At 51.7% G+C, this 22,417-nt stretch overlaps 1 protein-coding gene across 1 annotated transcript in view; it reads left to right on the top strand.

Moving 5' to 3' along the window:
• Positions 1–22,417, top strand: part of LOC144733409 (phospholipid-transporting ATPase ABCA1-like) — an 83,114-nt gene that overhangs the window by 19,729 nt on the left and 40,968 nt on the right. Inside the window, exons 6-22 of the mRNA XM_078615320.1 lie at positions 3,741–3,941; positions 4,417–4,506; positions 5,949–6,159; positions 8,069–8,208; positions 8,814–8,930; positions 9,415–9,585; positions 11,110–11,312; positions 11,962–12,126; positions 12,731–12,953; positions 13,507–13,728; positions 14,381–14,585; positions 15,078–15,191; positions 17,260–17,440; positions 18,864–18,995; positions 19,518–19,657; positions 21,093–21,230; positions 21,988–22,205. Coding sequence (XP_078471446.1) covers positions 3,741–3,941; positions 4,417–4,506; positions 5,949–6,159; positions 8,069–8,208; positions 8,814–8,930; positions 9,415–9,585; positions 11,110–11,312; positions 11,962–12,126; positions 12,731–12,953; positions 13,507–13,728; positions 14,381–14,585; positions 15,078–15,191; positions 17,260–17,440; positions 18,864–18,995; positions 19,518–19,657; positions 21,093–21,230; positions 21,988–22,205 — 2,871 coding nt within the window. The remainder of the gene's footprint in view (positions 1–3,740; positions 3,942–4,416; positions 4,507–5,948; positions 6,160–8,068; positions 8,209–8,813; positions 8,931–9,414; positions 9,586–11,109; positions 11,313–11,961; positions 12,127–12,730; positions 12,954–13,506; positions 13,729–14,380; positions 14,586–15,077; positions 15,192–17,259; positions 17,441–18,863; positions 18,996–19,517; positions 19,658–21,092; positions 21,231–21,987; positions 22,206–22,417) is intronic.

Genomic DNA, 22,417 nt, shown 5'->3' with positions numbered 1-22,417 from the left:
CGAAACGTCGTGATTTTTGTTTTTTATTTTATTTTCATTAATTTTGACCTACGTGACTTTACCGAAAAAACCTAAGAAGATTATTGTATTATGTTTTATTTTTATTATTTTATTTTTTCCCTTCTACGTCACTTTACCGAAAGAACCAAGAAGAAGAAGATGACTGCCGCCAAAGTCACTTCAAGAGACCTGTTTATCCGCACCAGGAAAACAACTTTGATATGGCCTGCCAGTATTGTTGATTGGTGACAGTGAAAGCGTGTTTTTTTTCTCTTCCTCAAAGGTGGCGTAAATTAAGTAAAAAACAGACTTGCCAATAGCCACAGTTTGGATTTATACGGTGTCCTATATGCAATTGAATCTTAAGACACTGTCCAGACATAGTGGAATCATTTCATTTTGGGCAGGGCAAGGAGGGGGGGGGGAGGAGTTACATCAATTGTGACCAGGCTGAGACCATCAGCTCACGACCCTGAGAACCGGTTTCAGCACGAGTGGCCGAGATTCAAAATTAGAAACCCAAGATTCCAGCAGCGCCGGCTCAGTGGTCTGACCCCAGAGCCGCCGTCACCTCGACACCTTTGCATCGTAATGCGAGAAACGGTGCTGCTGCGGTGTGGCAGATAAGGCCACACACATTTTAAAGATGTTGATTTTTTTAGGGTACGATCTAGGCAAGGCACAAAACTGCAATTGATTGCTCGTGCCACTGCTGGCACAAGGGCCTAGAACAGATGGAGCTCTAGTGAGCTCCGTCTAGAGCAGTGGCTCTTCACCTGGGGTGCACGCTGCAGCCCTTTCTGGGGGTGCGAGACACGGCCAGATTTCTTTAGAAGGAAAATAATCGAAAACACAAATTAAGCAGTAAGTGCAACTACTTTTGTTTTATTAAACCTATGTATTTATTCACATTATGAAAAAAAAATAGGACTGAGAACCCAAGGGGTGCAGACTTCAGTACAGGTAAAGAACCACTGATCTAGAGGGTACTTGGCCTGCTCTTTCCCTCTGGCCAGACACCTTGAGATGCGGTGGGGAGCACCTACACTTTATCCCACTGCATGTGACCTGCCCAACAACTCACTGTGGTGAACACAATTATACCCCTTCATTGACACGGGCGATGCAGACTTAAAAATCTTGCACCATTGTCACGCTTGCCATGCCCTCAAGTCCAGTGTAGTAGCCAGTACACCGGCCCTGCCACTGGCTGGCTCTCTAGCGGATTCCGTCTCTCGTTGTCCACGGCACGGCATTCGTCCCCGAGAGCCACCCAGCCGCCACCTTTTCCGTCCTCGCTTTGTAACGAGTCCCGCGGTGGCAGGGCACTTTGTGCTACCTGCCTGCGTACGAGCGAACGGGCCAAATATCAAGCAAAGGGAGCCTTTTGCCCGGGAGGCCTCATCAAGAAATGCCGCCGGAGTCGCCCGCTGCCCAACAATTAGCCTAACGAGAGAGCCAGTCGTCCCCTGTCGTCGCTTCATCGTGCGAGGGAGCCACCGAAGATCGCCGCGTGCGATGAACGTGCCGTGACTCGGCATCCTCTTTTTTTCGAGGCGCCGCCTCCCGCAAAGGGTTTTGTCGCCGTTGTTGTTAAGAGCGGCCAAGTGTGTTTGCTAGCTGTGAGTGTCATCGATTCTGACCAGGAGTTCACTTTCACGGTGGCCTAAAGTGCATCGGACGGACCAGAGGCGCGTCGGAGTGACAGCGGAGCAACGTAATCATGAAGATAGCGTCACCAAGTTAAACCCGATTTAAAGCTTTCGTGACTGCAGGGATTCATCTTCTTGGTTCTTTCGGTAAAGTCACGTAGAATGGAAATAATAAAATAATAAAAATTACATTAAAATAAAAACGTCATAAAATAATTCTCACGTCGTTTCGGCCACAACGCAAGCAGCCGTCCTCAGGTGGAGAACAGGTCTGTCGAGAAGACAGAGTCTCCACCTGAGGACGGCTGCTTGCGTTGTGGCCAAAACATCGTGAGAATTATTTTATTACGTTTTTTATTTAATTTTTTTTATTTTATTGTATTATTTCCATTCTACGTGACTTTACCGAAAGAACCAAGAAGACAAGTTAAACCCGTGAAGGAGGAGGCAGGGACGCATGTGTATGGAGTGGTCCGCCCACTGTGCTATATGAATTGAGCAGTCCTGAGTATGTGTCCGATCCGTGGCTAATATCAGCGGCGAGTGATATCTGAACTGATCCTGGGTCGCACACAATTTTTGGGCGACCCCTTTTGGTCAGTATGGCCCGGGTTGTCACTTGAGGTGGCTCACTGCAATAGCAAAAGGCAACTCCGTGCCGGGGTTTTGGCACGTGCTGTGGATGATCCTCGCGAAATGGCGTATCACCCCCACCTCCACCATCCCTGGTTACAGACGGACGGAATGGGCAGTCAAATCAACCTCCGTTGGAAAGCCTGCTAAATAAAGACGGATTGTTAAACGTGTGGTCCGTTCGGGAGAAAAAAAACGTCATTATTCCAAAGAAAACGTACAAAAAAAAAACTATAATGATCCTCGCGCGAGAGAGTACGTTCGGTGGGGTCTGGCTTTTATTTTAATTTTTTTTGTTCGTCCAGCCCCGAGAAGGAGCAGATTGCAGAGCGCCGCGTCTCTATTGTGATCGCGTAGAGGGAAAGGCGTCTTTGTAATTGAAGAGGGGTACGGGTGGCGAGGTCTAATGGCCACCATTGTGTCAGCAGCTTTAATTAAAGTGGGCTACGACTGATTCGTCAGCTGCTTTCTTTTTCTCCCGAGCAGGTTTTGTTGTACGCACCTGCTCGAGCTTTTCAATGCAGCCCATTACGAAGTTAAATCGATAACTCGTCGATCGAGGTGGGTGATCGATCTTGGTGGCCACCTTCATAACTGCTCGTTGTTGTTTTGTTTAGCTTGTTTGTCTTTTCCCTCCCCCCCCCCGCACCTCCCGATTTAGTACGCTCGGCTATGTGCGGTGCAAAAGAAGTTCGACATACGTGTGTGTGTGCAGTATGGTGCGTGTAGGGTGATGGGTGGTGTGTGTGCAGGACGGTGTTTGCAGGATTGTGTCTGTAGGGTGGTGTTTAGAGCATGGCTCTTGACTAACGGTAACTTTTTTTTGCCGATCCTGAACTTTGTGTGAAGCCACTTGTAGCTCGCAGGGTTGATGACGCAACCAGTGCCGCATTATCCTAGTAGCAAAGTAGCTACATGTGTAGTAGCTACTACACGTGTAGTAGCTACTACACGTGTAATAGCTACTACACGTTTAGTAGCTACATATGTAGTAGTAGCTACATAGCTACATGTGTAGTAGCTACGGGCCCTGCACTTTCAAGCGCCCCGCGCTAAATGCTTTCAAGCTGTCAATTCCGGTTCAGTGATTCTGCACTTGCTCTATTACTATAGTACTATACCGCCTTCAACTTTTACGAACGACTGGGTGTTTAAGGTTAGCGATTTGTCGTATTATCTGGCTGTATAGCAAATTAAAACATGCAATTTCTTTACCATGCAGGTAAAAAAAATAGTGATGTAATATTTATTTTTTTATTATTTAAGGCCCCTTTATAACATTTGCTACAGGCCCCGCACTACCTTGATCTGGCACTGGGCACTTTACCGCCGTCAGAAAGTCACACTTAAGGTGGCGCACGCGCGTCGAAGGGTGTCACAGAATCCGTGCGGAATGAGCGATTTTCTTTTTGTCTAATTACATTCCTCGCCCTCTCGTGTCGTTCGCCGTCACAGTTCCTGGCGCTGTCGCTGGCGCAACGGCTGAGTCCGCGCGCGCTCGCGTGCAACACCTCCCTGCAGAGCCTGGTGCTGGTCATCGGCTCGAGCAACCGGAGCTCGCTCGTCAACCTCACGTGCTCGCTTTCCGATGAGCAGCTCCAGGGATTCGCGGCCGCCGCGGCCTTAAGCGTCAACGCGAGTCGCCTCTCCACGCAGGTGAGCCGGCCCCAGGGGGGGCAGCATTCGGGTGCATTTAAAATACATCGTATACTACATAACGGCATTGTGATGCATTTAAAATACATTATATAGGACTTAGCAGGATTGTGGTTGCATTATCGTGCATTTAAAATACATTTTTGACTTCATAACGATATTCTCGTGGTATTATAGTGCATCTAAATACATATACTACGTAACGGTATTCTAGTGCATTCCCCATGCATTATGTACCGCTCGAATTCAACGTGACGTTCTCGCGTGTGCGTTCACTGCAGCCTGGTTAGCATGGGTCCTGTTACAAGAATTAAAAGGGTCATCCCTCCCCCCCCCCACCCCTGTCCAAATGAACTTCCATTTCCTGGCCCAGCATCAGAGCCCTCTGACCCCGGTGCAGTTGCACCGCCTGCACTACACCGACTTATCCTTTATCGCGATGCAACGCCTTGCCCCCCGCCCGTGTGTGTTGCAGGTGATGATGTCGCTGAACAGGACGGTGAGTGGGCAGCTCCTGGGCCTCGTGGGGACCCTGGGCCCGAGTATCGGCATTCTTCAGCAGCAGGTATAGTACAAACAAAAGCTCTTCGGTGAGCCACACGTCAGAACCCGAATATTTTTTGTTACACTGGAGGAGGAATCCGATGAGCTACGTAGCTCTTTTATCACAGATGTCCGGTCGGGTGCACGGGGTAAGAACGTTACAACAACAAACAAGACCAAAAACATAATAGGAGTGCACGGTACAAGAAAGGTAAGCAATACAAATAAAACTAAACCATTCTAATCCTATCAGAAAAAACCCACTGAGGCATTAATTTATTTTTCAAAAGCAACCTGGCCACAATTGATAGGTCAACAAAGTGGCTTATCATTTGGACATTTATAGCAGCGAAATGAACACAAATGAATAACAACAAAAATAAAATGCGCGATGAGAATAATGATAATTTAAATGTATCAAGAGACCATCATTCTGAGTGATAGTTGACATTGGCTGTTTTGGTTATTACACCCACAGTTTAAACCGGTTCCCATTTGCGTGGGTTTTGAAAACTAAGAATAGGTTTTACGATTTCTGTCAATAAAACAGGAGGTGTGTCAAGATGTTCAAACACCAAACCTTTTGCAAAGAATCAAGTCCGCATTAATCACATGTACTTGTGGAGAACACGCAAAAAAAACCCTGATAAGAAATGCGTTGTCTTTGAAACTGATTGGCCTACAACCAGAGACACTCTTCTTTAGGGCCTAGTCTCACCAGTGTCAGACCAGAGAACGCCAAAAGGCGGACAGTAAAAGAGACAATGCACGTATCACAGCATCTTTTGCTCAGGGTGCCAGTATCAATACTGCTACTGACAATGTTGATACTGGCAAAAAAGGTCCCGTGATTGTAATAAAGCTCGTTGAGGCGACTTCTGGAATCCGTCTTTTATTCAACTTGTGTTACAGCTTTCCTTCACGCTGCTGATAGGCAGCGTGAGAGGGACAGATAGAGAGAGAGACGCACTGCCACATGGCAGCCTGGACCACATGGCAGCCTGGACCACGTGGCAGCCTGGACCACGTGGCAGCCTGGACCACGTGGCAACCCGGAGCCCCGCTCCCGCATGGCCCCCTTCCTCTGTTCGTTTCCGTTCTGACCACGTGTCATTCGTCTCCACCCCTATTTAATACCCGGGTCACGTGGTACGTTTCCGCCAATCCTCGCTAGCCTCCATGGAATCTTCCAGGCTCCCTCGTCAGCTCCCGGGACCACGCCCCTGACTCATCTCCCCATTGGCTGTGGCCAAAGCCAGCAGAACCAATCCCTACAGCTGTCACCTTTCCATTACGTCAGGGCCATGCCCCTAGGCTCCCCCCCCCCCCCCCCATTGGCTGTAAACCAGGACCGGCAGAGCCAATCATCATGACGAGTTGTGATTCGTCAGTGAGCCGGATATATCCTCACATTACATGATTATATGCATGGGTTTTGTTTTGTGTTTTTAATGCCCGAAACAGGTGATGGGTCTTGACAGTTTGAAGACGGTCATGGGCGGACTGGGCGGCTCTACTGGCTTCTCGCTGTCACAGCTGATGTGCGGCAGCAGTGGGGGGCTCAGCTTCCTGGACAACTTGGGGTCCTCAAACACCTCCAGCTCGGGAACATCCGGAGCAACGACCACCGCAACCACCAAGAGCCAGAACTCGAGCTCCACAGCCAGCGCCAGCAGTACGAACGTTGCAGTCACTTCGTAATGCACATGTTCTCTCAAGTCATTTACACTACGAGATCTCATTTACCAGTGGCAAAATATAGTAATAGGTTTTTACCCTTTTAACTGGTACAAAATCTGACACCTTGATACAAAGCATCATGTTTGCAATAACCTCAACACAAGAAGTCAAAATGCAAACAAAAAGAAACAACTTTGATGATGATAATGATATGCACTGTCCTTGAAGTTGATTGGTCCCAACCGAGACAGCTTTTCTCAGAGCCTAGTCTCCATTGGTGTTGGACCAGATGACGCCAAAAGGCGTACAACTCAAAGACAGCGCACTATTTTGACTTCTTGTGTTGAGGTTATTGCAAACATGATGCCTTGTATAAAGGTGTCAGATTTTGTACCAGTTAAAAGGGTAAAAACCTATTACTTCACTCAAGTCGCTCGCTCGTTCACTCGCCGGGAGTCGCCATACTGTCACTCTTCTAGTAATAGGTTTTTACCCTTTTATCTGGCACCAAAACTGACACCTTTATACAAGGGGTCATGTTTGCAAAAACCACAAAATGCAAACAAAAAGTGGCAACTCTGATAATGATATTGCACTGTCCTTGAAATTGATTGGTCCACACCCGAGACAGCTTTCTTATAGCCTAGTCTCACATGGTGTTGGACCAGATGACGCCAAAAGGCGCAAAACTCAAAAACAGCGCACTATCAGAGTATATCAGAGTATTTTTGTGGTCCAATACCATGTGAGACTAGGCTCTAAGAAAAGCCGTCTCGGGTGTGGACCAATCAATTTCAAGGACAGTGCATATCATTATCATTATCAGAGTTTTTCTTTTTGTTTGCATTTTGACTGCTTGTGTTGTGGTTATTGCAAACATGACCCCTTGTATAAAGGTGTCAGTTTTGGTGCCAGATAAAAGGGTAAAAACCTATTACTATATCTTGCTACTGGCAAAGGAGGTCTCATAATGTCACTCTTCTATCGCTACGATCACGGTTGTTGCTGTTCTCGTGAGCTTCACTCACCGACTACTCAACCCATGCAGAGGACTCGGTCTTCTAGACTTGCTGTTACACGCCATCCACGTTGCGTTCGTTCAACCTCGCAGTGCTCAACTTTGGAATTATCTCCAACTGTCTCTTTCCCCAAGTTAAAAAAATAAATACCAAGTCTTATCCACAGAATTACAACTTTAACATTTAATAGTGCTGATTAATGTATCGTGGATATACCTAGTCTAGGCCTAGTTTAGGCCTAATAACCACTATAGGCCTGACCTATAGAACCACGCAGAGCGCTTGAAACCCCAACGTGCTAAGAAGCTCCACCGCAGTGGTACGGATGCGTTGGGCGTAGCGTAAGGCAAGTGGGACGTCAACTGAACGCAAGCCTCAAAAATCCCCTGCGAAACCCGGTCTCCTAAAGTAGCCCCACTTCCTGTTCCTCAGTCCCTTGGTGTTCACGACCATTGGCACAGATCTGCTCCTGCCCTTGCGGCCTCCAGACTGTGTCCTACTCCTCTCTTCTACTCTGGGGCTGTTTCTCCGCGAGCTCCCTTGACCCTTTCCCGTTTCTGAGATGGCTGCAAGTCGCAGGGTGTGTGGGTGTCCCGTTCGCCGTCGAATCTCGGGCAACGGGCAAGCGGCTCAACGGTAATTTCATTTGGAGACGCATAGCGCCGCTGCTTTTAAAGACATTGCATGCACCGCAGAGAACTGAAGCAACATGACCGCCGCACTCTACGATAGCTGGCGCCAAACTGTGCCACATGCCCTCCCACATGGCTTTGTGCGAGCCTCGGTACCGATGTTTTATTTACAGAATCTGAAGAAGAAAAACGATCATGTAGACGTATGTCACGGGAAGGGGAAAGGGATATGGTTGCGGTTTGTCTTCCACAGACTCGTTGTGCGCCAACCTCATCAGCATGGCCGAGTCGTCGGCGGCCACCAAGATATTGTGGAAGATGTTCAAGCCCTTCCTGCTCGGCAAGATCCCGTACACGCCGGACACCCCCGCCGTGCGTGCCATCCTCCAGCAGGTAGGCATCGCGGTGGCGAGGATGTTAACTCCCTCGCCTGGTATACAGGTTGTCGTGAGTTCGATCCCGACCCTGACACCTTTTGTATATTGCGTGTTTTCTCTCTCTATCCGTAATAGTGTGGATTTTTCTCCCGGGTCCTCCAGTTTTTCCCTGCACATTTAGAATCAACGTGTGTTTTAGATTATTTGGCTAATCTACACTTCCACATGCTGATAAGCCACTTTGCTGAGCTATTATTTGTGGCCAGGTCGCTTCTGAAAAAGAGCTGTATAGCTCAATGGGCCTTACCTGTTAAATAAAGAATATTTTAGTTTTTAGTTTTAGGTAGACACCCCAGATGAGGTGATGGCTTTTATTTTTATTTCATATATTTTTTTCGTCTTAATTATTATGAGCGTTTTAAAATGTGTATGCAGATTTTTTGTATTTGTTTGAGGGCCCCAATACCAGATCTATTATTTCGTACATTTTCTAACATCCGAGGCACCGGCTGCCGCCTCGGCATGTGTCCTTGGTTGAGTCTCCCAAACATTGGGCAGCTTCGATTGGTCGGGGTTGTTGGATTTGATCTGCTTTGATCGATCGGTGGGGGCCTCTTGCAGGCGAATACGACTTTCGAGGCTCTCGCCATGCTGGGGAGAATGGGCGTCGCCTGGGACACGGTGTCGCCTGCCCTCTCCAACTTCTTCAGCAACAGCTCCGAGCTGCAACTGCTTCGGGTAACTCGGCTTCATTCGCACATCCTCACGGCCGTCCCGGCCAACTCTCCGATGTGTCTTTCGGGCCACGCCGCCGCGTCTTGTTGGCATGACGTTCTTGAACACCATACTATGCTCACACCGACAACAATACAAAGGTCCCCCCCCTACTGCCTGAACAGACTGTTGGGGCAAGTGCCGTTAGCGAGCACCTAATGAAGGCCGGCACGGCACACGAGGGGGTGAATGGCCAGCACCACGCCTGGCCACCTTTGTCTCCCCAAGTGGCGATGTGTACACACCACGACAGGTACTCAATTTGAGGCTGAGTCGACCTAGGGGGGGCCCATGACCGGTTCAGATAATCGTCACCAGTGTTGTTGGCTGTGAGCGGGAATCGAACTTGGGTTGCCGGGTTTGTAGCGCAAGCGCACTAACCGCTACACTGCCGCTCCTCTCCCCACACGCTCGCACTCACGCACTCGCACACGTTTGTCCACCGCAGGGTGCCCTGGCCTCACCGATGGTGGCCAGCATGCTGGACCCCGCACTGAGCGGCTCCGGCTTCACGGCCGCCGGCCTCTCCACTTTCTTATCGGGCGGCAACGGGACGACGTGGAGGAGCCTCATGGGCAGCGTGGGCAGCGTCCTGCACACGGTGTCCAGCTACGTGCAGGTGCCCACTGCCACGGCCGCCACGGCCACCGCCGTGCCCACTGCGATAACAGACGCACGTTTAAAGGCATTTGGCCCAGAGGTCGCAAACGGGTTTTGATTCCTTACCCGTACCCGTACCCGGCCGCACCAGGGTCGCAAACGGGTACCCGTACCCGTACCCGGCCGGGTACGGGTAGCCGGGTATCGGGTAGGGTACGGGTATCGGGTACCCGGTTGCGACCTCTGATTTGGCCGCTATACATTTCCACACGTTTACGGGCCAAGTGGCGAGTCATCTCATATCTACAGGGGTAGCTGCCAATGGGGGTACCTTTTCATTATTTGGATTTATTTGGCTGCTTTAAATGTACACGCGATAAGCCACTTCGTTGAATTATAATCACATGTGATAGCCAGGTCGCTTCTGAAAAAAGACATAGCTCAGTGGGCCTTACCTGGTAAAATAAAAAACATGGTTTCGTTTGAAATAGTTTTAGATGATCAAAATATTTATTTATACTGCAGGAGGAATCCGATGAGCTAGGAGCTATGAAGCTCTTTGTCCTGTAGGGCCACGGGCTAAAAAATGTAAAACAACAATCTATACGAAAAGCATGATAGGAGTGCAAAGTGTAGGGAAGGTAAGCAAATAACTTTTTAAAAATGAAAATAAACTAATTTTTTATTTTACCAGGTAAGGCCCACTCAGCTATCAACTTATTGTTCAGAAACGACCGGGCTATAACAGATGATAGCTCAACGAAGCGGCTTATCATGTTCACATTCATAGCAGCCAAATACTTTAAATAATGAAAGGGCAGCCCAGTGGCAGCTGCCCCTGTGGGTACGCGATGACTCGCCACCTGGCCGCAAACGGGCATTAGTCTATCGACGGAACATCTTAACGCCTGTTTTACTGCTAGAAAGGGTAAAACCTATTCCTTTTTGTGCATTAGTCCGCCGCAAGTCAAGGGCGACGATTTCTACGTATCATCTCAGTGGAGTGACCCTTGCATAATAAGCGTTAAGGATTTGCATTCATGGGGTGCTTGCATTTCATCTCAATCACTGCGTCCGTGCCAGTCGCTCGCAAGCCACGCGCCAGTCTGTTAGGGCTGGCCCAAGGCAATCCGGGCCGCTAGTGCCCCGTGCACACATCGTGATTGATGGGCAGCGGAGTGTGGTGGATATGTAAGGCAGTCCCGAGTCCAAGGACTACTGCCACCACCACGGTGTACGTAACAAGCCGACTGGACAGGGGGCAGTTGATGAGCTGAGAGCGACAATTATTATTGTTATCATTCAAGTCTGTCTTGAAAACTCACCTCTCTAAACTGGCCTTTACACCACCCCACCCCTCCACTAGTTCTGGCCGTTGTGTTTATTTGCTGCTTTCCATAACACGGTGGCGCATTGGTGGGATCTGCGGACGAAATGCGACACTTTACAGATGTAAATTCTTTTTATTATAATTTAAACACGTTTTGCCACCGCCGCTGTTTCCGTCGTCGCTTGCCAACCGCCGCCGCTGGTCTCCACGCAGTGCCTGGAGCTGAACAAGTTTGAGGGCCAAGCGAACGAGGGCAGTCTCGTGAACCGCTCGCTGGAGCTGCTGGGCAGCAGCCAGCTGTGGGCCGCTCTCGTCTTCCCCGAGATGGGCCCCAGCGACCCCGTGCCACGCCACCTCAAGTACAAGATCCGCATGGACATCGACTCGGTGGAGGTCACCAACAGGGTCAAAGACAGGTGCTGTCCCCCCCCTTCCAACCGCTCCACCCTCCTCTCACGTTCCCTACCCTCCTGTCCCCTCCTCTAACATCCCCTCGCCTCCTATCCCCTACCCTTCCATCCCCTCCCATCCCCTGACAATGACAATCATCATTGGAACCTCATTTGCCAGTAAAAAATATGATAATTGTTTTTTTACCATTTTTATCTGGCAATAAAACTGACACCTTTTTTACAAGGAGTCATGTTGACATGTTGACTCCTCGTAAAAAGGTGTCAGTTTTGTTGCCAGATAAAAGGGTAAAAAAACAATTATCATATTTTTTACTGGCAAATGAGGTTCCAATGGTGTAAATGCTTTACCCCGAGCTCTCATACTCTGATGGTGCATTGTCTTTGAGTTGTGCGCCTTTTGGCGTCATCTGGTCCAACACCATGTGAGACTAGGCTCTAAGAAAAGCTGTCTCGGGTGTGGACCAATCAACTTCAAGGACAGTGCATACATTATCAGATTTGTGTTTTTTGTTTGCATTATGACTGCAGGTATTGTGGTCTATGCAAGCATGACTCCTTGTAAAAAAGGTGTCAGTTTTGTTGCCAGATAAAAGGGTAAAAAAACAATTATCAATGACAATCATGATGACAACGGTGACGATGTCGCATGCAGGGTGTACAGCCCGGGACCGCGCAACGAGTCTCGCTACCTCAAGTTCGGCTTCGCGTTCGTGCAGGACATGGTGGAGCGGGCAGCGGCGCGCCTCTTCGCCGGCGGGCAGCCTGCCACCGGCATCTACCTGCAGCAGATGCCCTACCCCTGCTACGTGCAGGACTCGTGCGTGTACCCTCACGCCTTGCCCCACACCCTCGATCACTGTCGCTCGCTCGCTCGCTGGCTCGCCCGCTCATTGTTCGTTCGTTCACCCGCTCGTTTGTTAATTTTCACACTCATTAGGTCGGCCCTTCACCTGCCGATCCATTCGTATTGCAACTCCCTGGCCCCGCCCCCACGCTACAACCAGGCCTACCCCAACTCCTACCACTACCCCTTCCACTACCACTACCCATTTCACTACCACAACCCACTGCCACTATCATCTTACGTACAATTTTACGATTATCTGTAGACAGAACCGGCCCTAGACCTTTGGGGGCCCTAAGCAAAATTTGGTTGGAGGCCCCTTTGATGTATGATTTTTTTCACCCACTAGCTAGCAGTGACTCTAGGGGGCCCTCTGCTGGCCACGGGGCCCTTTGCAATTGCAAGGGTCGCTTAGTGACTGGGTCGGCTCTGTCTGTAGAGCACCTCCTTGGAATAAGGCACTACGTAAGGCGCTGCTATAAAAAAAAATGCAAGATATGATTGCGTGGCGTGACCTTGTCCCCTATCGACCCCCCCCCCCCACCGCCGCCCTTCCCCCGGCCCGTCGCCATGTCAGGTTCCTGCAGATGATGACGAGCTCGCTGCCGCTCTTCATGACGCTGGCGTGGATCTACTCGGTGGCCATGATCCTCAAGGGCGTGGTGCACGAGAAGGAGGCGCGGCTCAAGGAGACGATGCGCATGATGGGCCTCACCAACGGGCTGCACTGGCTCGGCTGGTTCATCTCCTGCTTCATTCCGTTCATCGTCAGCGCCATCTGCCTCATCCTCATCCTCAAGGCATGCTGGCCCGCGCGGGGTGTCCGGGGGGTGGAGGGGGAGGTTTTTGACCCTTTCCCGTTTCGATGACGTACGTCATCAATTTGTCCTCTGATCCCATTCTGATAACTTACACGATGACGTACGCGTACTCCTGGCCCAGGGCTGCAGTAAACGTGGAGCTGAGCATCGGTGCACACGCTCGTTTAGGGAGGAAAACCACCTTGACGTTGGCCCCGCCCACTACTCGACAAGCCCCGCCCACTACCCGCCAAGCCCCACCCACTACTCGGCAAGCCCCGCCCACTACCCACCAAGCCCCGCCCACTACCCACCAAGCCCCGCCCACCAATCGACAAGCCCCCTCCATGGAGCATGAGGCCAGAAGTTTGATCAAGGATAGATGGTGGGGGGGGGACACCAGGAGACAGACATTCTTACTGAGAGGACCCAAGGACGCTTGGCAGACTTAACCACCGCCACACGATCTAGCTTCGGGCCCGTGAAAAAGCACGGCCTTCACACCGATCTCACGTCCGCGTCTTCCCCTCCGCTCCCGACCCTCCGCCGCCAGTTTGGGAACGTGTTCCCCAACAGCAGCTTCCTCATCCTGCTGCTCTACTTCGTGGCGTTCACCGTGGCGACCATCATGCAGTGCTTCCTGGTGAGCACGTTCTTCGCGCGAGCGAACCTGGCGGCGGCCTGCGGGGGCATCCTCTACTTCCTCCTCTACCTCCCCTACGTGCTGTGCAACGTCTGGCAAGACCGACTCACCTTCCCCATGAAGATACTCGCCGTGAGTTGCCCCTCCCCTCTCCCCCCTCCCCTCTCCCCCCCTCCTAGGCCGCACGGGAGGTCTTGGCGAGTGGTCGATTTGAGCCTAAACGCATCCATTGCGTTATTTAACTTCAAGGTTGTGTACATGTTCACCCTTTGCTGGGCTGCCATGCGATGCGCTTTTAAAATCTTGATTGAAAACTCGTTTCTTTTAGAACTGCTTTTTGTGTTTTAGTTTGCTGTCAATTCCTCCGCACCTCCGATTTAGCATGGTACGAAAGAAGCTCAACATACGTGCGTACGCAACAATTATATTTCTCACCATCTGTCGGAGCGCTGCTAGATTAAGGCTTTCCTGCACACACCAGGTTAGGTACATTTGACCATCCTTTTATCACAATCATCAGAATATTTATTTGATACTGCAGGAATCCATGAGCTATTAAGCTCTTTTTCACAGATGCACCATTACGTCGCCGGTCAGCATGGCTTGGCGAAGGAGGTGGGAGACCGGCACCAGCTCGGGCATCGCTCACCACCGCTATTTTTGCCGTGGCCGGGAACGGTCGAAATCAAAGTCACTTACCGTCATCTGTATGACGCGTGCCTGTGCCGCCCCCAACCCCCCCCCACCCCATCCCCTCGTCGTCGGCGTCTCTGCTTCCTGCCAGAGCCTCTTGTCCACGGTGTCGTTCGGCTTCGGCTCCGAGTACATCTCCCAGTACGAGCAGCTCGGCGTGGGCTCGCAGCCCAGCAACCTGCGCGTCAGCACCGTGGACGGAGACCGCTACTCGCTCGTCACCTCCATCATCATGATGTTCTTGGACGCGCTCCTCTACGGCGTGCTCACGTGGTACATCGAGAACGTCTTCCCGGGTAGGCGCACCGAGAACGGAACGCCGGGCCTGGCTCGGCACGTCTTTGCCCAAACGCACAAAGCAGAAGACGGGGAGAGCAAAATGGGTCTGGGTGTGGGCAGGTGGCAGAGGGATGCCCTGCTGACCTCTCGCAGAGATGATCGGCTATGAACAAGCTTCGGTGTACGTTGTGCGTTCGCTATTGGGGACTGTTGAAAACCGGCCAGAATTGACCGATGCGTCGCCCAAAAACTCGGAGAGACGAGCAAAGCAAAGAGAACGCGAAGTACCACACCTCCGATTTGGCACGGTTGGCTACGTATGGTGTGAAAGAAGTTAAACATACATATAATGAAAATGTACGTGACGTTTTCAATGATTGTGACGACTGCGACGTTTGTGACGACTGTGACGATTGTGACAATTATGTCGCATGTGAAGTTTATGACGACTGTGATTATTGTGACGTGTCTCCCCCCCCCCCCTCGGCCCCCCACCGTGCGCGCCCCAGGCCAGTACGGTGTGCCACGGCGCTGGTACTTCCTCTTCACCAGGTCCTACTGGTGTGGGGCTTCATCGTCCGACGGTCAGACGCTGCCACACTCCTACAAGCCCGCGAGCTCCGGTAGGTCCACACCGACACGCCCGCCGCTATCGTCACCGTCGCTTTTGTGTCTTTTAAATTTTTTATGGTTTTTTTTCCCACCCACAAATTTTTTCCGATTTTTTTTTACTTCGCTATCGGCATCTTGTCATTAGACGTGAAATCCATTTTGAGTCTCGGAGCAGTGCGGTATATTGGCCGTCTACGGGAAAAGAAAAGCCAGCCTGTTAAAACATTGAAAGATAATGTCTCCAGTAAGTCAAAGCATCGATATATTTCTTACTTTTAAGTTAGTCAGAGTTCAGAGTGCTGAACTGGCACAGCTGAGATCCCGAGTTCAGCCCAGCCGTCAGTGACTGCGCTTGCCACAAACGAACCACACAACACCTCGCTGATCTCGTCAAGGCGCATAAACCATCACGCAAACTCCGGTCAACCTCGCAGCAGCAGCGGCTTTTGTTTAGCGATTGAACAAAGACGGCCACCGCATCGCTCGCTTTCAGATGCGCTTCTGCCACCATTTGGAACGCTCTTCCATCCGATCTTAGGAAGCCACTGGAGCTATGCACTTTAAAATCTCGATTGAAAACTAATTTCTTATAGAACTGCTTTTTGTGTTTAGTTTGTTGTCCTTCCCCCGCACCTCCCATTAGCACGGTTGGCTACGTACGGTGCGAAAGAAGTTCAACATACGTACAATGACTGCATGCAAAAAAACGCAACACTTTCAAATCGGCTCTGGACTTAATGCGGCTAAATTCCAACTCGGAGGATTAAGTAATTAACAGGATTTCAGCGGTAGCTCTGTGATGTCCGCTTCCCATGGGCCGTTCTTTAACACACAGAGCCGCGCTGTTGTGCGTGCGATACAGAATTTATTTTTCGTGTCGGGATGCCAAACGCGCAATCGGTATGAGGTTTGAGAAGAATAACTGAAAACAAGTTACTTGTTTATTGACCCGTTAGATCGCTTCCATATCACTTGATTGAATAATTTATCTCTTGATTTTAACTGAACGATGCGGACGATCAATGCCCCGCTTACTCCATCGCCGCGTTCAGAATCGGAATATTTGTTTACACCAGAGGAGGAATCCGATGAGCTATAAAGCTCTTTTTTACAGATGTCCAGTAGGGACATGGTGTCAGAACGTTTACAACATGAAAGGTAAGCAAATTTACAAAAAAATATTTTTTTATTTTTACCAACTAAGGCCCACTGAGCGACCTGGCCACCAATTATAGCTCAATGAAAGTGGCTTATCTTCATGTGGACATTCATAGCAGCCAAATAATCAATATATATATATTTTAACGCTACAAAAAGTCTTCTTGGTTCTTTCGGTAAAGTCACGTAGAAGGGAAATAATAAAATAATAAAAATAAAACATAATAAAATAATTGTCATTTATTATGGGATGTTGGCTATCAACAACAAGGCAACTCCTATGACTAATTGGGAATGGGACGCAAGCGTAGGATTGATCACCCTGTCGCTGGCCGCCTTTGGGGAGGGTGTATAGTGTGAAAGGCCGAAACACCCTAGGAACCAAAGGTTCACTACTGACGATGCGCTCCCCAAATTTCACCAGGCTCACTGTTCATGAACTCTTGGAAGTGCTTGCACAAAGGATAGTAACATCTCATCCTGTTTTCTTTGGAATCTGAATATTATTTTTTTATTATTTCCCTTCTACGTGACTTTACCGAAAGAACCAAGAAGATGAATCCCTGCAGTCATGAAAGCTTTAAATCGAAAGTTACAAAAAGTGTTTTTTTTTTATTGAGGTATGCAAACAAGTTCGGTACAACGCGCCGGGGATTTCTGCGGGAGAGGAGGGGGGGGGCAGAAAAACCGCGAGGGGGACAGGGGAGCGACCCAGCGCTCGAGCGAGTCGAGGAGTGGTGAGAACGACACCCGCGGTGTGGCCCCCACTTACGGGGGGGGTCCTCCGACGGGGGGCGGTGGTTTGTGGGCAAACGGTAGCCAACATTCTCGAGGTAGATCGGGTGTAGTGATGGCGGGGGGTGACAAGAATCTAAATGATCTCAAGCGTTCTCTTGGCCGCGGCTGCTTGGACCGCTCAAGGCGACAAGCAGATCCTGGAGGAGGAGCCGGGCAAGCTGCCCGTGGGCGTCTCCATCCAGGGCCTGGTGAAGGTCTACGACGAGGGCAAAAAGCTCGCCGTCGACGGCCTCACCCTCAACTTCTACCAGGGCCAGATCACCTCCTTCCTGGGACACAACGGGGCCGGCAAGACCACCACCATGTACGTGACGCCGGCCTGGCGCCGGTCACCGTGCCACGCCGCACCACCCACCGCCACCCGACCCCACGGCACCGTGGCCTCTTCGGGACGGTCGATGAGGGCGGCCGGATTGGGTCCATCTCTTGACGGGACGTTGGTAGCAAACGCTATTGATACATATACTGGCAGTCCACGTATCTTTTTGGATGTGACCTTCCCACCCTCACTCCATCTCTTCCTCTCTCCTTCCAGCCAGACAGCCAGTGAGCGAAACTTTTTTCGAATATAGGGGTCAGAGGTCGCAACCGGGTACCCGATACCCGTACCCTACCCGATACCCGGCTACCCGTACCCGGCCGGGTACGGGTACGGGTAGCCGTTTGCGACCCTGGTGCGGTCGGGTACGGGTACGGGTAGGCCGTGAGTCACTGGTGAGTAACCGTCTGTCACTCATTTCGGGTAGGGTACAGGTAGGGAACGGGTACCCATTTGCGACCCTGGTATGGCCGGGTACGGGTAAGGAATCAAAACCCGTTTGCGACCTCTGATAGGGGTACACTGCGTGGGTGGGTGGGTGGAGGGGTGGGAGTGGAGGTGAGAGGGGAGGTTGGAGGGGGGAGTGGGAGGCCGGGGGGCGTGACGTCGGCACGACGTGGGTGACGTCACCACCACGAACGTGAACTTGGCCACGTGCCAGCCAGGAATAGAGGCAGAAAACTTTTACATCAAACTAGTTGAAAAAGCCTGTCTTTGCCAGGCAGAGGTTTTCAATTAATAAAGTAATTAAGCTGATATGATTGTTTTTTACCCTTTTTATCTACGCTCAGCTATGAACAACCACTCCCCAAAAAAATGTATTGACGACTTGATTCAACTGCTTTACATTTAAAGACGTACCCAATTTAAAGATTCCGTTCTTTTATTATTAGAAAAAACAACAATTTCTTAACTTAATACTCTGAGCGAAAGCTCCTACCTTTTAGGGTATTCGAATTATTCAGATTTTTACATCCTAAAATGCATATGATTTTGTTCATAATCACTGGAATCCTAAATATCTAAAAAACTATAAAAGACGGAACAATTGTTCTCGCTTTAATGTTAGTTGCTGTTTAACGCTCTATCAAAGGAATAAACCCGCAATGTTATATTTTGAACGGTTTCTGAATGACACCCGTAAACGTGTTCATGGGGCACTTAAAATCAAAAGTCCCAGATTTTCATACTTTTCCTGTTGTTTGTGTCCTGCAAGCCACCCATGTAGCACATTTCAGCTTTCTACCTTGTCGGGAAGTACCCTAGAGCTTTTTGAGACTTACATACACAGATTAAGGTCTTTATTTATATAGATACTACAATATGATGCACGAATAGAATTTGAAAACGCTCTTACGTTTCCGTCCGTCCTCCTAACCCCGTCTGTACCCCCACCTCGCCCGGACAGGTCCATCCTGACGGGGCTGTTCCCTCCCACGTCTGGCACGGCGTACATGTGCGGAAAGGACATCCGCACCGACATGGACTCGATCCGCAAGAGCCTCGGGATGTGTCCGCAGCACAACGTTCTGTTTGAGAAGTACGTGGGGCAGTCCTGTCCCCACCATCCCACCGGACCGCTGTCCCATCATCCTATACCCTGTACCCTATACCCTGTACCCCGTACCCCACACACCACACCCCACACACCACACCCTCTACCCCACACCCTGTACCCCACACCCCGTACCCTATTCCACGTACCCTGTACCCTATTCCACGTACCCTGTACCCTATGACCCTGTACCCTATGACCCTGTCCCCCGCACCCTGTACCCCACACCCCGTACCCTATTCCACGCACCCTGTACCCTATTCCACGTACCCTGTACCCTATGACCCTGTACCCTATGACCCTGTACCCCACACCCTGTACCCCACACCCCGTACCCTATTCCACGCACCCTGTACCCTATTCCACGTACCCTGTACCCTATGACCCTGTACCCTATGACCCTGTCCCCCGCACCCTGTCCCCCACACCCCGTACCCTATTCCACGTACCCTATTCCACGTACCCTGACGATGCCCCCCGCCATCCTCCACCGCCGTGTTGACGCAGCCTCACGGTGGAGGAGCACATCTGGTTCTACGCGCGCATGAAGGGCTGCTCGGAGGAGCAGGTGAAGCAGGAGATGCCCCAGATGATCCTGGACGTGGGGCTTCCGCACAAGAAGGACGAGCTCTCCAAGAACCTCTCCGGTACGCGTGCCCGCCCGTGCCCGCCCGTGCCCGCCCGTGCCCACTCCTGCCTGTCCGTGCCCTCCTCGCATGTCCGCCCATGTCTGCCCGTGCATGCCCATGCCAACCAATGCCCGTGCCTGCCCATGCATACCCGCCCGCATCCACGTGCCCGCCCCGGATCGTCGATTTTGCAAAAAATCTATAAAGTGGATTAATTGGCTCGCGGTAAAAATGTTATTCTTCTTGGTTCTTTCGGTAAAGTCATATAGAAGGGAAGTAATAAAATAATACAAATAAAACATAATAAAATAATTCTCACGACGTTTCGGCCACAACGCAAGCAGCCGTCCTCAGGTGAAGAATGAAAGCTTTAAATCGAAATAAAAATGTAATTGTTGTTAAATGCAGTGCGGTACGGTGTTGGCCGTTGAGGCTACAAATGAGACTTATATGGTACAGATGAGTGGCACAATACAAATGAGGCAGATTAAACAAGACGGAGTCAAGGCTATAATGAGGGATCATTGATTTTATTGGTCGTCATGATTGAAGCTTTGGGGATAGTGATGATAGTGTTGGTGATAATGGTGATAATGACAGTGATACTGGTATTGACAATGACCCCCCAACTTAGCTTTGTTCAGACTTTGGTCGCGAAAGCCGACATGTTAAACTTTATCAGACTCTTAGGGCAAGTGTTAGTGGGCACCTATGCAGACTGGCACGACACACGAGAGGGTGGGTGGCCAGCACTACGCCTGGCCGCCTTTGTCTCCCTAGTGGCGATGTTTACACATCGCACCAGGACCCGTTCAGATAATGATCACTGGTGTTGGTGGCCATGAGTGGGAATCGAACTCGCGCACACAAAAAAACAAAGACAAAGATCCCCCGTATAGACTTAACATGCTGTTGGGGCAAGTGCTGTTAGCGAGTAGCAAAGATGAAGGCCGGCACGGCACTCGAGGGGGTGGGTTGCCAGCACTACGCCCGACCGCCTTTGTCTCCTCAGTGGCGATTGTTTTTACACACCGCGCCAAGCACTCATTTGCGGCCGAGTCGACCTCAAAATTATGCGCGCTCACACGTGCGTGCCTGTGCGTGCCTGTGTGTGCCTGTGCGTGCCTGTGTGTGCCTGTGCGTGCCTGTGCGTGCCTGTGCATGCGTGCGTGTGCGTGTCTGTGCGTGCGTGTGCGTGCCTGAGCGTGTCTGTGCGTGTCTGTGCGTGCCTGTGCGTGCCTGTGTGCCTGTGCGTGCCTGTGCGTGCCTGTGCGTGCGTGCGTGTGCGTGTCTGTGCGTGCGTGTGCGTGCCTGTGCGTGCCTGTGCGTGTCTGTGTGTGCCTGTGCGTGCGTGCGCGTGCGTGCGCGTGCGTGCGCGTGCGTGCGCGTGCGTGCGCGTGCGTGCCTGTGCGTGCCTGTGCGTGCCTGTGCGTGCCTGTGCGTGCGCGTGCAGGCGGCATGCAGAGGAAGCTCTCCGTCGCCATCGCGTTCGTGGGCGGCTCGCAGATCGTCATCCTGGACGAGCCCACGGCCGGCGTCGACCCCTACGCCCGCCGCGGCATCTGGAACCTCCTGCTCAAGTACCGGCACGGTACGGCGCTCCCGCTCCACGCACACCACGGACAAAGATCCCCCGTGTGGCCTTGAACGGGCTGTTGGGGGGCGAGTGCTGTTAGCGAGCTGCGCCTATGAAGGCTGGCACGTGGGGCACACGAGGGGGTTTTGGGTGATCAGCACCACGCCCGGCCGCCTTTGGTTCCCGAGCGGCGAGGGTTTACACATCGAGTCCTCATCGTGGGGCCGGGAATCCAACTCGGGTCACCGAGGTCGCCACCGCTCCCGACGCACGCGCACCGTGTCCCCCGCGTGTCCCCGCGTGTCCCTCCCAACTGCCGCTCGCCCCACGTCTCCCTTGCCACTGATTTAAAAGTGGCTTTTAAAAAGGTGCTGGCAACCAAAATGTCTCCATGCCCCCGTGTCTGCCACGCGTCTCTCCGCTGCTTCGCCACTGCGTTGTTCCGTGTCCCCTCCGTGTCTCCCCCGAGTTCTGCCCACGTTGTCGCGTCTCCTCCCGTGTGTCCCCCGTGTTCCCCCCAGACCCCCACCTCGTGTCCCCTCCATCTCATCGCACCTCCGATTAGCGCGGCTGGCGACGTACGGTGCGAAAGAAGTTCAACATACGTGCATCCTCGCCCCCCGTGTCCCCCCCTCCCCCCCGTGTCTCTCTCCCATGTCTCCCATTGACCCCTTTCCGCTCACCCACCCCCTTGACCACCGTGCCCCCTCGGCGCGTCCCGCGTCTCCGCCCCATGCCCCCCCTCCCCTCGTTACCCCCCCCCCCCGCGCAGGCCGCACCATCATCCTGTCCACGCACCACATGGACGAGGCGGACCTCCTGGGCGACCGCGTCGCCATCATCTCCCACGGCCGCCTGCGCTGCTGCGGCTCGTCGCTGTTCCTGAAGAACGCCTTCGGCGCCGGCTACTACCTCACCATGGTGAAGAGCGAGCCGGGCTCACGGCGACCCTCCGCGGGGGCCGCCCATCTCTACAAAAACCTCGAGCAGGTCCGTCTTCTGTGGGTACATTGTAGCGGTGGCGGCGGCGGTGATAACGGGTTCGGTCCCGACCCTTACGCCCGCTGCGTATTTGGAGTTTGCGGTGTCTCTCTTTCTCTCTCCCAGCGGTCGCGTGGATTTTACTCCCGGGTCCCCCAGGTTTTTTCCCTTCCACGTTTGAGAATCGACGTGTGCGTTTAGAGTATTTGGCTGCCGCTATC

Source organism: Lampetra planeri, chromosome 46, assembly GCF_965212315.1.
Source record: "Lampetra planeri chromosome 46, kcLamPlan1.2.h2, whole genome shotgun sequence".
In the NCBI taxonomy this organism is placed as follows: domain Eukaryota; kingdom Metazoa; phylum Chordata; class Hyperoartia; order Petromyzontiformes; family Petromyzontidae; genus Lampetra; species Lampetra planeri.
Note: the sequence above shows the minus strand (reverse complement) of the source record. Positions and strands in the feature narration are given on the sequence as shown.